This window comes from Gallinula chloropus (genome assembly GCF_964237585.1).
Source record: "Gallinula chloropus genome assembly, chromosome: 2".
NCBI lineage: Eukaryota > Metazoa > Chordata > Aves > Gruiformes > Rallidae > Gallinula > Gallinula chloropus.
In genome coordinates this window covers 96548907-96565804 of record NC_140086.1, presented here as the reverse complement: position 1 = coordinate 96565804, position 16898 = coordinate 96548907, and the positions used below count along the sequence as shown (strand labels likewise).

The 16898-nt window shown below is 41.6% G+C and overlaps 1 protein-coding gene across 1 annotated transcript; it reads right to left on the bottom strand.

Moving 5' to 3' along the window:
• Positions 1 to 355: 355 nt before the first annotated feature.
• MCUR1 (mitochondrial calcium uniporter regulator 1) lies at positions 356 to 15703 on the bottom strand (the record flags this gene model as incomplete). The annotated part of the gene is made up of 9 exons (XM_084260446.1): positions 356 to 1629; positions 3125 to 3239; positions 4292 to 4345; positions 6543 to 6614; positions 8769 to 8810; positions 9708 to 9809; positions 12455 to 12558; positions 14077 to 14190; positions 15436 to 15703. The coding sequence occupies 9 exons, from the start codon at positions 15701 to 15703 to the stop codon at positions 1550 to 1552; spliced, it is 951 nt and encodes a 316-aa protein (XP_084116572.1). The 3' UTR covers positions 356 to 1549.
• Between the last annotated feature and the right edge of the window lie 1195 nt (positions 15704 to 16898).

Here is a 16898-nt window from a genome sequence, read left to right as displayed (position 1 = left end):
CTGCCCTAGGGAACCTGCTTTGGCAGGGGGTTGGACTCGATGATCTCTGGAGGTCCCTTCCAACCCCTACGATTTTGTGAATCTGTGAATATTTCTTTAAACAAAAAGGTGAAGGTCTTGAAAATCAATCCATTTAATTTAGAGGGGCCGTTAAGTTAGTCCACAATAGTATCTTTCCTGACATTACTGTTTTTTCTTCCTTCGGTGTGTTAGAGGGGCTGTCAACTTTGCTAATTCTCAGCTTAAAGAAGACCTATTATTGGTGACTTACCTTTAAACAAGAAGATTAAATCCAAAGTAAAAAGTGGCATTTATAATAAAAACTCAGCATATTTATGAAATACTCAAAATTCTTTATTTCAGGCCAGTATGGTGTTGTTACAGAATCCATTTCTTCCTCTGCACTTGCACATGATTGAAGTTGGCACCCCAAACCACCAAAAAAGTGAAATGGTTATTACAGTACAGGCACGAAGTAGCCCAACAGCTCTGCTTTCAGTAAGCAAAGCCATGTTTGTGCTCTAACAGCAGTTATTACCAGTGCATAGATTGTTCTCCCCTCCCAAGAGCAAGCAAGAAAGGCAAATGTCCCTTAACTGAAGGGACACAGATGGCAGCTCTGTCACTAAAGCAGTTACTTTATCAGTGGAAAAATGACAGATATCTGGATACACTGGGCATCTGCCTTCATTGCGCTCAGCTGCGCTTACTAGTTCACATGGGCTAGCTCAGAGCTGGATTAAACATCCTTGCATGTCTCCATTCTGCCTTCGTTATTAGAATACCTGTCAAATGTTCCACATTTGAACAACCAGTATGTTTACTTTTTTAGGTAAAATAACAAAAAAACCTACAGAAGACTGTCTTGTTCCCTTGCCTAAGACCCTGCTTTACAATCACCATTTAAAACCTTATTCTTTCCCAGGAGCATCAATTCCCTACCATCACGAAGGCAGCACCAGAGAAATGTTGCATCACTTAGCTGTGAATGAACACTAGTGCCTTTTACTGCATTTCTAACTTCCAGTTACAGTGGCAGAGTTAATTAGTAAATGGAATGGGTATCGAACACTTACACGTATCAAAGAGAAGTTAGTCACAAAGACCTCTACAAATATATTACAAACAAAACTGGCAACCAACACTGCTATCGTTACAGCGTGACCGGTTGGACAGCCACCGGGAAAACCGACCGGTGACTGCAATGATATAAAAATAGCAAACCAAATATTTGGTATAGTAACTGTGTGAGCAAGTGTTAGACTGAGGGAAGTAAGCGTGGCTTGCTTAACACGAGTTCTGCTTAGACAAGAGTGCCTCCAAGCCACGAAACACGCAGCTTCAGGTTTGCGTGAGCAATCACGACTGCGGTCTGGTAACAGGCGACTGATTCCGGCCAGCACATCTGAACAGGCAAGGGGAGGTTGATCCTTCCCTACAGCACACAGCCCCGTAGGATGAGTAGGAATGCCAGTCTTTGCTTAGGTGATGCTCTGTAGCAGCAAGGTGTATGGAGGGAAATGGCAAGGGCACGCACGCCACGCTTTCATCAGAGGTAAGTCCCAAAATATGCACTATATGCGTCCAGTTTGTTCCTAGGCACATCTTTGGTTACAATCTCAATACAGTCTGCTTTACAAAAAAATAAATAAAACATTCAAGACTTGGTTGAAGTCCAGGCAAAGAGAAAACTTCCCTTTTTTTTTTTTGTCGGTTTTTTTTTTTTCCAGAAACCAAAAGAGTAGAAGTTCCTTTAAATTGGTGGTTTATTATATCCATAAACGATAAAATCCCAGTGCTACAGTAAGGCATGTAAATACTGAACCTGCAAGAGAATGAAAATGGGGAGGGAAACGGAGGACATGAAATCATTAGGTCTCAGATCATTACTTCAGAAAGCTATATACACATCTTGCCACAATACTGAAAGTATAACCACCACCCCTTCCCCATATGAGAAACTAAGGGTTTTGATTTACAACAAACAATTTCAAGGTGGAAGAGCACAAAGATGACAAATAAGGAAAGAAAAAAAGAATGCAGGAAAACTGGGCTGGAAAATTATCACACAGCTAAAGAAACCCGTAGTTGCTTACCATTCCAGACAAGATTGGTTACAGTTCTAAAGTGAGGAAATGAGTAACAGGACTATTAAGGCACAGTTGAGTATTCACCAAGCAAACAAATGAAAGCAATCTTTAATGAGGCTTATCAGTTTGCAGGTTTTTTACATTTCTATTTAAATGAAACCAGCTTTTGGTTTCTATGTATAAAAACAAAAGATTTTTGCCATTGTTTCCAACAGAACTTCAAACACAATGCAAATGTTTTAATTTTTTTTTTTCTCCAGGCAGAGTTCAGCATGTTTTTGAGTAGGGAAGGGGGGGCAGGGAGAGTTTCCTCCCATTTTAATAAATTGCCTTTTATTTTACGGTAATGGTTCTCTGTGAAGGATGTGCCTGAAGTACTATGTACTATGAATAGACGTGATTGTCCTTGTGACAAAATCCACTGTGAAAGAATAATCAGAAAATCTAAATCAGAATAACAGTTTTCTACTGCAAATATGCTCACTTAATAGCACTGCATACTCAGTAGCAAAATGTCAAAATATTAAAGTTACCCAGGGCAATAATGTAGGGACACACACTTCTAGATAGGCATTTTTGTAATGCAAATGCCTGAAAATTGAAAGTTTAAAGAATACATAGTGCTGAACAGGCAGAAAAGCTGAATGTTGCTTATAGATCTGCATCAGACAGATGATGAAATCCTAGAAATACATGCAGCAGTCTGCTTTTAAAAATTAAATCAGGCCCAAAAGAATTTGTTGGCCCTTGTTAACAGGCAGTCTTTTACATTTGTCATATTACTATTATTGTTAGAGTACAAAGCAGCAGGGAAACCAAAGAGTCATACACTAGCCGATGCAAAACAAAGTTGCAAGTCACAGGAAATCGTCTGGGTTAAGTACACAAATAAAACTGCTAATCACCACCCAGACTATTCCAACTATTTTCTTATTTTTTTAATCAGGGCCTATATGAATACAGGAAATTGAGAGTTTGCCAAATATTTAGCAATGTTTAACAGTTTCTCCAGGGACACCCATCAGATTCCTTACCTGCTAAGTACTTAATATTATCAAGTTTGTGCGACTCGAGCATTGTTTTCAGATCTGCAACTTCCGTGTCTATTTTTCTGTCTGTTTGGGTCAGAGCTCGATCTTGCTGGGCATGCTAAAAAAAACACAAAGCAACAAAACCATCCAGTTTGAACATTCAAGTTTATTTCATAATTTGACCCATCTCTTCAAGTGGTATTTTTGGTTCCTCCTTAAATATATGTTCTCTTTGAATGCAAATTAACAAGTTCCTTTCTAGGTGAAGATGAAATTTGGTGAACTTGGGAAATTTAGAAGATTAACTGTTCCTTAACATATAAACTAGAAAGTGGCAGAACTAGATGCCTTCTTATCTCAACCTAGCACCATAAATATTAACTTCAATCAGTCATTTGGCCCACCAATATTAAAGTTACTGTTCAACTATAACAGCTACTGAGAAGTCTTAAGAGCCTCTTGTGACAAAACCATACCGGACCATAAAGCTTTATGGATCATTAAAAAAAACTGAGAATTGGTCTTCTGATGCAAAAAAAAAAAAAAATTGTAATGATTTCTACCACAAAACCAGATACAGACAAATTCAGAATCTGATAATGACAGAAGACAGGACTTCTGTAAAAAAGGGGGATAGAATTATTACTCTGAAAAGGCTGAAAGATCAAACTTGTAAAGTGAGAGCAGCAGCTGCTGAGCTGGTCAAATCAGGACTTCTGAACCACAGTTAATAATTTACTACTAGATGTCTTCCTAGGAATAATTCCCTACACTAAAGAAAGGAAACAAAAATAAGAGGAAGTGCTTGGTAAAAATCCCCTCTAAAATGGAAGCTACATAATCTAGTGATGTGTTTCAGTATCGCTCAACACGGAGGAGTGGGGGATTAATTTCACAAACTAACATTAAGAGTAGAATTGTATCCAGAGAAAAGAGTACAAGCATGAACTTTTAAACCACACTGACCACTGAACAATATATGTATACATGCAGAGGGTCTAATAGTATGTATGAAAACCTGTGTATTCTGTAGACATTTCAGGTAGCTGTACACAGAGAAATAAAAACACAATCACATTGTGTACATTAACGTACTCCAGAAAGAATACCAAGTCTATAACAAAACTATGAGAAGATTTGCTGTGTAATGATCAGCTACCAAGTTCTTACCAATTCCACTATTTCTGTCCTCATTTCAAGTAGTTTTCTTTCATTGAGTGAGTACTGGAGGGAAAAAAAGAAAAAAAGATAAACATGACATTGCCATTAAACTTTTCCCCCCACTGTTAAAAGCATCTCTCTTTGTTTCCCATTCTGTAGCACATTGAATCCAGACAAGATTGGATGTCTGTCTCCTGCCAGTGCTTGGCAGACAGTATTGTAGGATACTTGCTATCCTTCAGCAGAGCACAATTTAGACAGGCGTTCATCCACACCTTTGAACTGTAAAGCACAAGAAGTCCATAAGACACTCATTTTCTGCAAAAACTGTAAAAATTAATAAGCAGCTGGGGAAAAGAAAGCGGCAGATTTGCATCTCTGAGAAAGAAAGACCTGTGATACTAAACAGTGACTAGTCTCCAGATCACTTACAGGCCCCCTTTAGGTACTGGAAGGCTGCAATAAGGTTTCTGTAACGGTTGAGCAGCTGAGCAGCTGTTGGCTCACCCCTTCCCTGGCAGGGTGTTCATGGCCAAGTTGGCTGGGGTTTTGGGCAACCTGGTCTAGTGGAGGGCGTCCCTGCCCATGGCAGGGTGGTTGGAATTAGATAAATTTCAAGGTCCCTTCTAACCCAAACCGTGCTACGATTAAAGACTGCTGATCTCAGCACTGACAAGTTCAGAAATTCTCCTTAAGTACTTATTCCAAACAAAACTGAACGTTAGGAACATTTTACTTAGAGCTTCAAGTTAAATCAATTTAAACTTAGGACACTTCTTTTCTCCACAGTAACTTAGTAAGATTGCAGAGTAACTTTCAATTATCCTGAATTTTATTCTGAGAAAGCCAGATATTCAGTCCTAAGTCACCTTACAAATGAAGTAAATATGATAATGATGCTTTGCCTACTACAGACAATACTAATTATGTCTCTGCTTCCAACTCAGGACATTCGCTACAACCTGCTCCCCACCCATCTGTCTTTTTCCTTTTCTGCTCATGAATGGCAGAGCTGGCAACTGGGGGTGGGGGGTGGGGCAAAGAAAAGAGCAGTTTTCACAGCAACAATGAAATTATAGTTGCACAACAGACTACAAAGTCGGTCAACGTTCTGAGGAGAAAGTTGACATGCACAGTTTGCTTTTCCTGGGAGGCTGTCAAAATAACATAGTGTTCTGCAGAACAGACAGAGCGACGATTCCAGGATCCTACATGTACATACAAGAATACGCTGGTGTCTCGTTTGTTACTGGTGAAGTGGTTTTAAATAGGTTTTGTAAGCTTGAAGCTTTGCAATGCTTATGATCTACAAAGTTAATGTATTTCATATCATGCTTTCTTAAAAAATTAGTATGAAATATTAACCTTTAAAAAAGAATTTTACCTGCTCAGGTTGCACTTTATTCAGGCATTTACAATGAGACAACAGACTGTCAGTCATTATACCAAATTACTGACACAGCTGTTACCTGAACTAGGCATCGTGAAAAACTGTGAGAGAACAGAACATAAATGGTATCTACATGAACAGTTCTTATTGCCTAGACCAGAGATAAATATTATGTCTTCATTACACACCTGCGAAAAAGGACTGAATAAAAACCAGTATTAATGGAAAACTGTCAATAAAAGATCCTTCAATTTCAAAGATGCAATTTCTTTGAGATCCTAAAAGCTACTAAAACTGGATATAGAGCTCCATTTAGAGTGCTACATATAATTAAAAAACTTGGTAATATTTTAGTTCTTCATCCATATTATTCTAATTTAAGATCACATCAATTCAGTTCTACCAGATATTACAAAGTCCTAAATGATCTGAACAAGTATCAATTGCAATCTAAAAAAATACATTACAGCTTTCTTTACAATAGGTATTTCCTGACAAATTATAAATTCCCTATCTATAGGGAAATAAAACACCTTCAGTGACGATAAATGTAATGAAATGTGTAAACTTAATTGTTAAAATAGAGGAATATATGAACTAATAACATAGAAAACCTCTAGACAACTACTCATCATATTTAAATATCAAATATATTAAAGTGTAATGTACTAACCTGATACTAAACCAGTACCAATATAGACATAAAAAACCCAAACATGGCACCTTGTACCATAGCAGCAAGTAGTACAGTAACCTGGATTGACAGTATCTTGAAGCTGAATGATAATAGAAATCAGTATGAAAATGCTCTTTTGGTAAGATGCTCTTACCCAAATTTGGACTGTCTAGAATAAAGTAACCAAAACTTACCAATTCTTTTACTCTGCTCTTCTCTAGGTTTAGGTTTAACTTGTTATCTGCACGAACTTTGGTAATTTCATCCTAATGATAAAAAAAGGATAAAGCAACAAGCAAATTTTCTATTTAATCATAAACACAAGAAACAGACAAATATATTGTGCTTTTCTTTACATACCTCAGGAATAAAGCTTGTCTTCAATTAATATACATAATTTTCAGAAGTGTAAGTATTCCTGTTCTTCCCTTGGAAATACTCATGTTCTACAGTATGAACTGGAGCTTAGAATCAGAAACTAACCATTGCTTTTAGAAACAAAACACCAAGAACAGCACTTCATTGAGAGCACATCTTTCTATAAATGCTGGGAATGTTTCTTATATCCCATAACACCCTCCGACTTCTAGAAATCCATGCCTAGGTACACCTGTAATTTGGACTTCCTCCATGATGGAACCCTGATGCTGAAAAACAACTTTAAAAGCTGTTTCCAACATTCCAGTGTGAAAGAAAAACTGTTTCCCATGACCTCACCTAGGCCTTTCAGAAAAAGCTACAGGCATTTTCAAAGTCAGGAAATGTTTATTATGCTTTTCAACATCTAACTTTCTAAAACTACCATAACATATACACTTGAATTTTACTTCATCAATAGCTGTAATTCCTGCTTTTCTTGGTGACAGCTGCCATTTTAATGCAGGAATTCCAGCCAGCTGACAGTTTGTCATGAGGCAAACTGCTGATCAGATGAATGTGTAGGAGAAGCAAAAGACTGCTGATGTTCTGGGAGCTTCTACTATTAAAACTAAGTAAGCATCTCTCAAATAGGCCAATGTCAACCAGTGAAGAGTTCATTAAGTTAGTACGAACAATAATTAGATTCAATTTCTATGTTTGAATTTTTGAATTTTAACTGGTTTTTAATTAGATGTCATTACAACAGGATACATCCCAGTTTAATGAAGCAAAATTTAGGAATGCACTTTTCTTAATCTTTTAGTGCCCTGTGCCCTTTTGTCTTTTAGAGGGACACCTAGGAGGAAACATAAAATAACTTGCTCCTGTGGAAATTACATTTACAATTAAAAGTTAAATTCACAGACATCTAGCTTTTAAGAAAAGATCACTCAGATTACTGGTAGAGCATCAGGTTGATTACACTTACTCATCTATATGCAACTACAATCATAAAATAAAAAATCAGATGCCAAATGTATTTTAAATGGTATTCTGAAAGCCCAGCTGCATTAAGCACTTCATAGCACAGCATGAAACATGCAGGACTAGTCTTGAGAAATTCATGCTCTCCTTTTCGAGATGACAGTGCAAAGGGAAATTGAAGGGAATAAGAAAGGCACTGGCAAGGAGGCCTTAGGCTGAGTTTGACTACACTGTCAGCTACCTCAACAAGTCCTGGCCAAATGGCTTTCACGGAGGAGTCCTAGGGCAGGCAGAGTGCTCCTGTGCCACCCTTACGACTGAGAAGGGCATCTCAGCAGGGAACAGCAGCTCTCAAGTCAGTTGTCCGTACTCCCTAAAACCAGATAAATGTTTCCCAGTTTCCAATCCAAATCACTCTTGCAAGAATGTTTGTTTCTGTGTACAGGCTACCTATGATTCCACACCCATTGAAATAACAGATTTTAAGACAACCTTCGTTTTGATAGTAGAAGGATGTTTGGAGTGCTATTCAAGACCGTGAGGAACAGAAACACAGTACTGATGCTTTAAACATGGTAAGAATGAGGATCAGTATGATAATCAACAGAGTAAGTTTTCTACAGAGTGTCTGTTTTCAGACTGTTTTGGGTCATTCTGGACAGCTAACAGAGAAGTCTTCAGAGAAAAAAACAAACAAAACCCCAAACCAACTAGTATGTGCAGGAATCTTAAAATTATATTGCACCTTTAACATGCAACAGGCAGCCCTAAATGCAGAACTTCACTGGCCTTGACCATGACATAGCTGTCACTTTCTGAATTCATGACATGTAAATGAAAAAAATATATGAAGCTTTTCTTCACTTCTTGTACTATTCACAGTTCTGTGTCATCATAAATTAAGCACACATGAAATTGTCTTTGCTGTAGCCCACAGTGTACCATCAACTGCAATTTCAGTATCATCTCATAACAATTAAGCACAGGTTTTGAAATAACATTTTGAAAGCAACTTTTTTTTTTTAAGGTAAACTAGACAGGTGTTAATTCTTAATTATATTGGTATGGTATCTTACCATGACTTGCTTCTTTATCTGCTGGAGTTCAAGTTTTATTTTCTGTGAGAGTAGAAAAAAAATTGTACACTTTATTACTGTATATAAAACCACCTAATCTGTGTATAGCAATGAATTTGCATGATAAATGACAATTACTGTAATTCATGATGTGAAATAGAAGGCTGAAGTCCATCCCCAGCAGATATATGCACATCCATACACAAGCCTAACGACTCAGTACCACGCATTTCCAAACAGCAGCACAAGACAGAAGCTGACAACGTCCCACAACAGTAGAGGTGGCCAAATGTATGGAACAGGTCACTTAACAAGGCCAAGGGAAGTGATTATTTCCCCATATTCAGCATTTGCAAGCCTGCACTGGAAGTGCTGTGTCCAGTTTTGGGTTCCCTGCTAAAAGACAAATGTTGACATACTGGAGAAAGTCCAGTGGAGGGCCATGAAGATGATGGGGGGCTGGAGCACACTACGTTGGGGGTGGAAGGCGAGGAGGAGAGCAAGCTGGGATTTTTTAGTTTTAAGAAGAGATGGCCTCTCTGGATATCCTGTTCCAGTGTTTTATCACCCTTAGAGTAAAAAGGGTTTTCTTAAGTTTAAATAGAATTTCCCACACTTTGATCTGTGCCAATTACCTATTGTTCTGTCACTGGACAATACCAGAAGGGCCTCTGTGTCTTCTTTATAGCCTCCCTTTAAATATCTGTACACACTGATGAGATCCTCCCTCAACCTTCTTCAGGTCAAACAGTCCCAGCTCTGGGTGGGTGGGTGTGGGTGGGAGGGTGGGTGTGGGTGTATGTGGGTGTGTCTGTCTGTCTGTACAGGCTTTGAACTGGGCTTCTGTAAATTGCTTGACCCCTTTATGCAGAGAATTTACACTCATGATAAAATTTACACTCCTCTTGGAATAGCACTTTCCAAGACAGTACTTTTTACCTCATTCTCTGAACGAAGGGCTGAAAATTCACTTTTTTCCAAAATAATCATGTCCTTTTTCACACCACCAATATGGGACATGACTTGCTGGAGTGCAATTTCCTTTAAAAGAGGAAAGAGAAAACTCAAAAACACACCATACTGTAATGCTTTTTCTCATGTGCGCCTACAAACATGATGGGCTATTTTGGTACACAAATATTTAATTCAACAATTTCATATTGATTATCAGAGTTTCAGAAAGCAAGATAAATTGAGAGACACTGACCAAGTAAGCAAGTTATGCTCAAACACTGGTAATTTTTCAACAAAGTTAGCAATGCTACCACAGATCAGAATAATTCAATTAATAGCCTAGTAAATAGTTTATTCCACGTCTTTGATTCTTAAGCTAGCAAAGGCATTGCAGAGAGACTTGCCTCTGAGCTAAATGAGGAAAATTGGTTTCCAGGCCAAAACTCATCAGTGCAACCACCCTATACTACCCACACATGCACACAGGGACTGCCTTTCTGAAGATCTCCCTCTAGCAAGTTGTCCCTTCCTTTTGATTCCGGGCTAAGAACCCTACGAATCTGACACAGTATTCCAACTTTGCTTTTCTCAGGAAATGCTATTCTAAGTTGCAGCATTATATTTCTAAGTGGCATCTGGAGATGCCTCACACAGCAACCTGACAAGACTAAAAAAAAAAAAAATAGGTCAGCATAGTCAACATATTAAAAAAAAAAATCTACAGAAAGAGTACTGCCACGGACACCTCTTCTTTTACTCTCTGATGCCTTCAGCTTGCTTTTGTTCTCTTCTCCTCTTCAGTGAGCTCAGAAAACAGAGAGCAGATTCGTCCATACTCTTTCTCATTTTATACATACACCTATAGATTTTTTTCCCCAGTATTTATATAACTACAGCAATACCTTCTTCTCCATTCCCAGCTATGGTCTAATGCTAATAGCTACATCCACAGTATTCCAAACTTTCTTCAAATTCTTCACTCTCTTTTTGCACAAGCCCTTGTGTATTCAAAGGCTGTAAGGAAGCACAGGTTTACCACATTGCCTGAAGTTCACAGCACACACACCTCCTGAGCTGCTTCTACCCTAGCATGATGTACAAACCTGCACGTTTGAATCTTAATGGCAGAAAGTCACCTGAGGGTCGAATCAGTCTCAGAAAACATCTATCATCAACAGCAATGTATAATTCAGCACAGAACAAAGGAAAGCGTGTTTATTTTCATTCAAAAAAGCTGTGTATAGAAGGTAACTGAGATTGTATTTTACAGTAAGCAATAGAAGCAATCAACCATGGTTGTTAAAGGTCCCCTAAACACTGCATTCCTCGACTGAGTGTGCAACAAATCCAGTGCAGCAGGAGGAAGCACTCCCACACCTGCTCTGCCTGGAACTCTAAAAGCTTGGCAGGATGGTCCCAAACCTCCCTAGATGGAGGGTGCTGGAAATTCCAGATATCCCACTTCTTAATGAGATGCCCTACTGCCAAGAGTATTACACCACAGTCACTGCTGTTTTCTCACGTTTTAAGACAGCAGCCTCATTACTATGAAATAAGTTAGAGCTTGTGGTCAGAAGGTGACCTGGGGCTGTGAACCCCAGTTCCACAGAGGAGCCCAAGAGACTGGACTGCAGCTATGCCCCTTGTCAGCGCTATGTGACCAGCTTATGTGTCAGGGAATTCCAGCATACCTGATACTGTGAATCCCATCCAAAGATGATAAAGTTCCACATGCAGCGAATCATGCCTTACTCTGAATTTTGGTTTCATTTCTGGAGCCAGATGCCAAAGGGTTCAATTTGTCAATATTCAATGCAATCGTGTCCAATTCCTTACATGGATCTATCTACCTTCGTATGACCTGACAAAGCCCCCCTGCCTTCTCCCCACCCCCAAAATAAATACAGCCAGTATTGGAACAAGCCTTGCCTCCAGCCACAATTATTCATTAAAACAATCACTCCCTCACAAAGTCAAAGCTAACAATTCCGTTCAGTTGAACACAATTTCCCAGTAGCTAGGAAGGATCTCTGCAGACATTCAGCATTTTCAGCCCATTTCCAAGCAAGTTTTCTTCACTTCCTCCCACCAAGATGCTGAGCATATGCTGGGTAGGTTTAAAGCATACCATGAACAAAGCACGCATCAAAGGAAAGTCAGACAGATTTCAGTATCAGCGTTGAAGCTGTACATCTTCCTGTGTCTTATCAGTGTGTGCAACTACACCAATCATGCAGAAAAAGAAATTCAGCTCAGTTCCAGTACAATTAAATGTCATTGTGACATGATGAGATAAATAAAAGGTACCACTAACGGGGTGGTAAATAACTGAGGGAATCTGTACTTCCCTGTTACAAGTCTACAAAAGAATGTATGTAGGAGCTGAAACTATTCAAATCCATGCCCTCAACACTTTCTGCATCTCAAAGCCTTCTCAGTAATAGTATTTCATGCTATAAGCTTCCAACTAAAAAACCACCTGTGGTTAGCACACCATCTCACAGTACCTAGATCTCAAGGTCCACCACAACGCTTTTGTTAAGTATTTGATAAACTCAAGATAAATTTCACAAACTCAAGATAAAACTCATGAGCCAACAGATACACAGGGATGTTTCTTCTTCACCTTCAAACTTTTAAAACACAGCATCTAACAGCAATAAACAGCAACACATATTTTGTAGCAGGCTTACTACGTTTCAATTTAATCCCACCATTGCCTCTGCTCTAACCTGCTGTACTTTGGTGACCATGTCCTTGTAAATCATATCCAGGTTGGTGTTCATAATTTTCACTAATGCAGATACAATGACCTCCGACTGCTGAGTAGTGAACCCTAAGCAAAACAAAATGCAACAACATTCAGAGACAAACCAAAATGTGGACAGTTTACAGCAATGCCACTTGCTAATACTAAGTGAAAACAGAGGCCAGTTATGAAAGACAGTAAAACATACTCCTCTTGTCCCAGCACTACCGAAAGAACACAACCAGTCAATACATCCAAGTTCCCCTACACCAAAATGTTGTTTGTGACACAGAATAGCTGTTTCTGTAGTACAGCATTATTACCATATCAGCAGGATAAATGCTGGAAATTTTCTAGTACTATGAAATCTCATCTTTCACCTGTGGCTACTTTGGTGAGCAAGAATTCTCACCCCAAAAAGCAGGTATTTGCTCTCAGTATACTACAAATCTTCAGTATCACTGCAGACGTGCAAAACTCAACAGCTGAAAACAGAGCCAGCTGCTCTGATTTTAGGTCTTCCAGCCACTGAGTCCTTATTAGAAACCTTTTAGCTGAACATATTGGGAGCTACTGTAAAACACTGTCCCTAGAAACTCTCAGCTTTCAAAACGCAGGCGTAAAACTGTCAGGAACAAGGTTCAATCGCTGTGAAATGCTTCACAAGAGCAGGATTGTTTCAAACTAGGTAGCAGTTAAACATCAGAAAGCACATAGGAGGCCTGATGGATTTGCTTTCAGTAGCTGAGCTGATACAAGTTTGTCACCACCAAAAGGAAGAGGTACTTATCCCTCCTCCTGACACTTCCTGTGTGTCCTGGTGCTCACACAACTGCCCTGTGAGCTCATCAAACTAGCATCTCAGAATACTAATCAGTCAAAAGAACTGAAGAGTTTTCAGAGAGTTAGGCTGACACATGGAAAGAGATGAAACCACATGGCAGGGGAAAGGGACTGGGACCTCTCCTTTTCAGGGGTGGAAAGCTGTCAGAATTCAATTCATCTGTACTTAAGCTCACCTTAAGGTACCCTTCCTACCTCAGCCATATTAGCATGAATCCAAAATAATCTATTCCCTGTGTTTTAGAAGAAGAGCAACCATACTTACTAGTATTCTACGTCCTATCCTAAAAGCTGCATTTTACAGTCACCCATATTCAATCCTGTTATCATACACTGCTGTATATTCATGGTGCTACATACTAAATACGTAGGAATGCAACTAATAATTTTAAACTACTACCTTGAAACCTCTGGGTTTTACTCCCAATTCTTAGAATTTAATTTCTCTTTAGCATCTTTAATTACCACTAAGACAATAAATTATTCCAATCAAGGTTATATAAGCTGTTTCCTTTTCCAAGTAGAAAAATCCCCCACATTCTTACACAGTATACATGTAAAAATAAAATTATAAAAATTTAAATAAGAAAATAAATATAAATGTTAAAAATAAATATAAAAATTAAATATAGAAAATTAAAGTACATTAAACGGAAGTTGTAATATCCTATCAGGGAAAAGAAACAAACTTTGTAAACAAACAAAAAAAAACCCCACTCATGGAATTACATTAAATACAGCTACCCATTTCTAGTAAATTACCATTTTCTTCCAAGAGGCAGACCAGGGCATGAGTGTCAAAAAAAAGCTTCCTATTTCCCAACAAGGAAACACTCCCTTTGCTTTGTAAAGATGATGATGTGGAGATGCTTACACCTGGAAAAACAAACCAAACCAAAACAATAAGTTATCTTTAAGAAAAACTATGTAATCAACATGTTTGCTTTCCAGGAGTTCCCTTACTAGCCCAAATATTTTTCATTTATGACAAAACATCATATTGCATATCAAGATTATCACAGCTTGCTTGAAACTGAAAAGCTATCTGACTAACAAGATCCTTTTGCTAGAGCTTGAAAACAGAAAACAACGTTACTGGTGCAAATCTCTCCAAGAATATAATGTCTTAAAAAATCCCACCAGTTGTCAGGGTCTTAAAATTGTTCCTTTGCTGTCATCAGCACAAGCAGTGGAAGCCCCAAGCACTGCAAAGCTTCAAGGCCTAAATCCACAGGCTCTTTCCACTCTTTGTTAAAGAAGCAGATATTGACTGGTTGCCCTTTAGCCAAAAAGTGAATCGCTCACAATGTGCCATTTGCTGTTTTTACAGAGAATGTTTCCGATGCTGCCTGCAAGCCTCAGATAGCTTAGCGTCCGCTTGGCCACTATCTGCACAAATGAGCTGACGGGAAGAATGCAAGGCAAATTACCACAAGGGACGAGTTCTCTGCCCTCCCTTAGTCAAGGGTCAATATATAAGGAAATAATCAGGGCAGGAAAGCAAGCCCTAGCAGAACCACAGAATCAAAGAATCACCAGGCTGGAAACGACCTTCAAGATCACCGTTCCTGTCCTGTGCTAAACCACATCCCTGAGCACCTTATCTACCCTTTCTTCAAACACACCCAGGGATGGTGACTCAGCCCCCTCCCTGGGCAGCCTGTTCCAGGCCCTGACAACTCTTTCAGGGAAATTTTTTTTCCTAACATCTAATCTGCCCCTGCCCTGGTGCAGCTTTGTGCCATTTCCCCTTGTCCCATCTCCTGTCACCGGGCTGGAGAGACCATCGCCCACCTCTCTGCAACCTCCCTTCAGGTAGTTGTAGGTGGTGATAAGGGCTCCCCTCAGCCTCCTCTTCTCCAGGCTACACATCCTCAGCTCCCTCAGCCGCTCCTGGAAAGGTTTCCTGTCCAGCCCCTTCACCAGCCTCTTCCACACGTACCAGAGGACCCCTCGGGGCAGCTCCGCACGCCGCATCCCCCGCAGGCCCCGGGCTCCCCAGGGGGAGCGGGGGACGCCACACCGCTGGCGCCCGGGGTCGGCTGAGGTGACGGGGGCACACACCTCTCCCCTCCTCTTCCCCCCCCCCTCCGCCCTTCGCTCCAGCCTCCGCGCTCTCACCCCGCTCCCCGCCGCGGCTCTCCCTGCCGCTCCCGCCGAAGCGCCTTCCCCACCCCGCGGGGCCGCTGGCGCCCGCGCCGGGCCCCGGCGCCGGGGCCGGGCGCTGCCAGTCGCCGAGGCAGCGCCGCGCGGGGGAGAGGGGCGCGCGGCGCTGGCTTGAGGCGGCGGCGGGCGGGAGGGCGCCGTCCGCGCCGTGCGGCCGCAGCAGCAGCAGCGCCCGCCTCCCGCCGCTCACAGCCGTGGCCGCCGCCGCCTGGCCCCTGGCCATTGCCGCGCCACCCGGTCCCGATCGGCGGAAGGTGGAGGGAAACCGCTGCTGCGGCTACCACCGCCGCTACGGGAATGCCATTGCTGGACGCCCACAGCCCCGGCCTCTCACTTCCGCCTCCGGCACATGGCAAAAGACGCAAATGACGCCGCGACGGGCGGCGGTAGATTTTATGGCTCACGTGGCAGCCGTGGCGAAAAGACCGGCGCGGGCGGGCGGACTCGGCCCGCCGGGCACTCAGGCTCTCCCGGGGCCGCGGTGGTACCGGCATCCTCCGGCGCCCCTTGGCCGCGGCCCTGAAGCGCTGGGGCGCAGGGAGTTAGAGGTTACCGGCACAGGCTCTGCCAGCAGTCATGCAGTGATGATGACCCTGCTATTTCCAACCTTTATTTAAGTGCAAAAAAGAGTAATTCAGCATGTTCGTCCTGGCACAGCAATACGGGCACAATCCAGTGCCCCCTGTCCAATGTGCGACCCCTTCCTGAGTAACAGCTTGCTTCCCTCTGGGCAAAGAGAGACCTTTAGCAGTGAAAAGCACAATTGGGACAAACCTTGTCATTCTGTCATAGAATCATAGAATGGGCTGGGATGGAAGGGACCCCAAGGATCATACAGTTCCAAACCCCTACCACTGGCAGGGCCACCAACCTCCAGGCCTGGATCTACACAAGGTTGCCCAGGGCCCCATCCAACCTGGCCTTGGAACACTTCCAGGGATGGGGCATCCACCACCTCTCTGGGCAGCCTGTTCCAGCACCTCACCACTCTTTCTGTAAAAAGCTTCCCCCAGTATCTAATCTAAACCTTCCCTCCTATCGCTTCAATCAATTCCCCCTTGTCCTGCCATTATCTACCCTTCGAAAAAGTTGAATCCCCTCCTGTTTCTCTGCTCCCTTCAGGTACTGCAAGGCTGCAATGAGGTCCCCCCACAGCCTTCTCTTCTCTAGGCTGAATAAGCCCAGGTCCCTCAACCTCTCTTTGTAGGGGTGGTGCTCCAGCCCTCTAATCACCTTCGTGGCCGTTCTCTGAGCCCTCTCCAACAGTCGCACATCTTCCACATCCACAGTACTCCAGATGGGACCTCAACAAAGGCAGAGTAGAGAGGGACAATCACCTCCCTGTCCCTGCTGGCTGCCACTCTTCTGATGGAGCCCAGGATAGCACTGGCCTTCCAAACTGCAAGAACACATTGCTG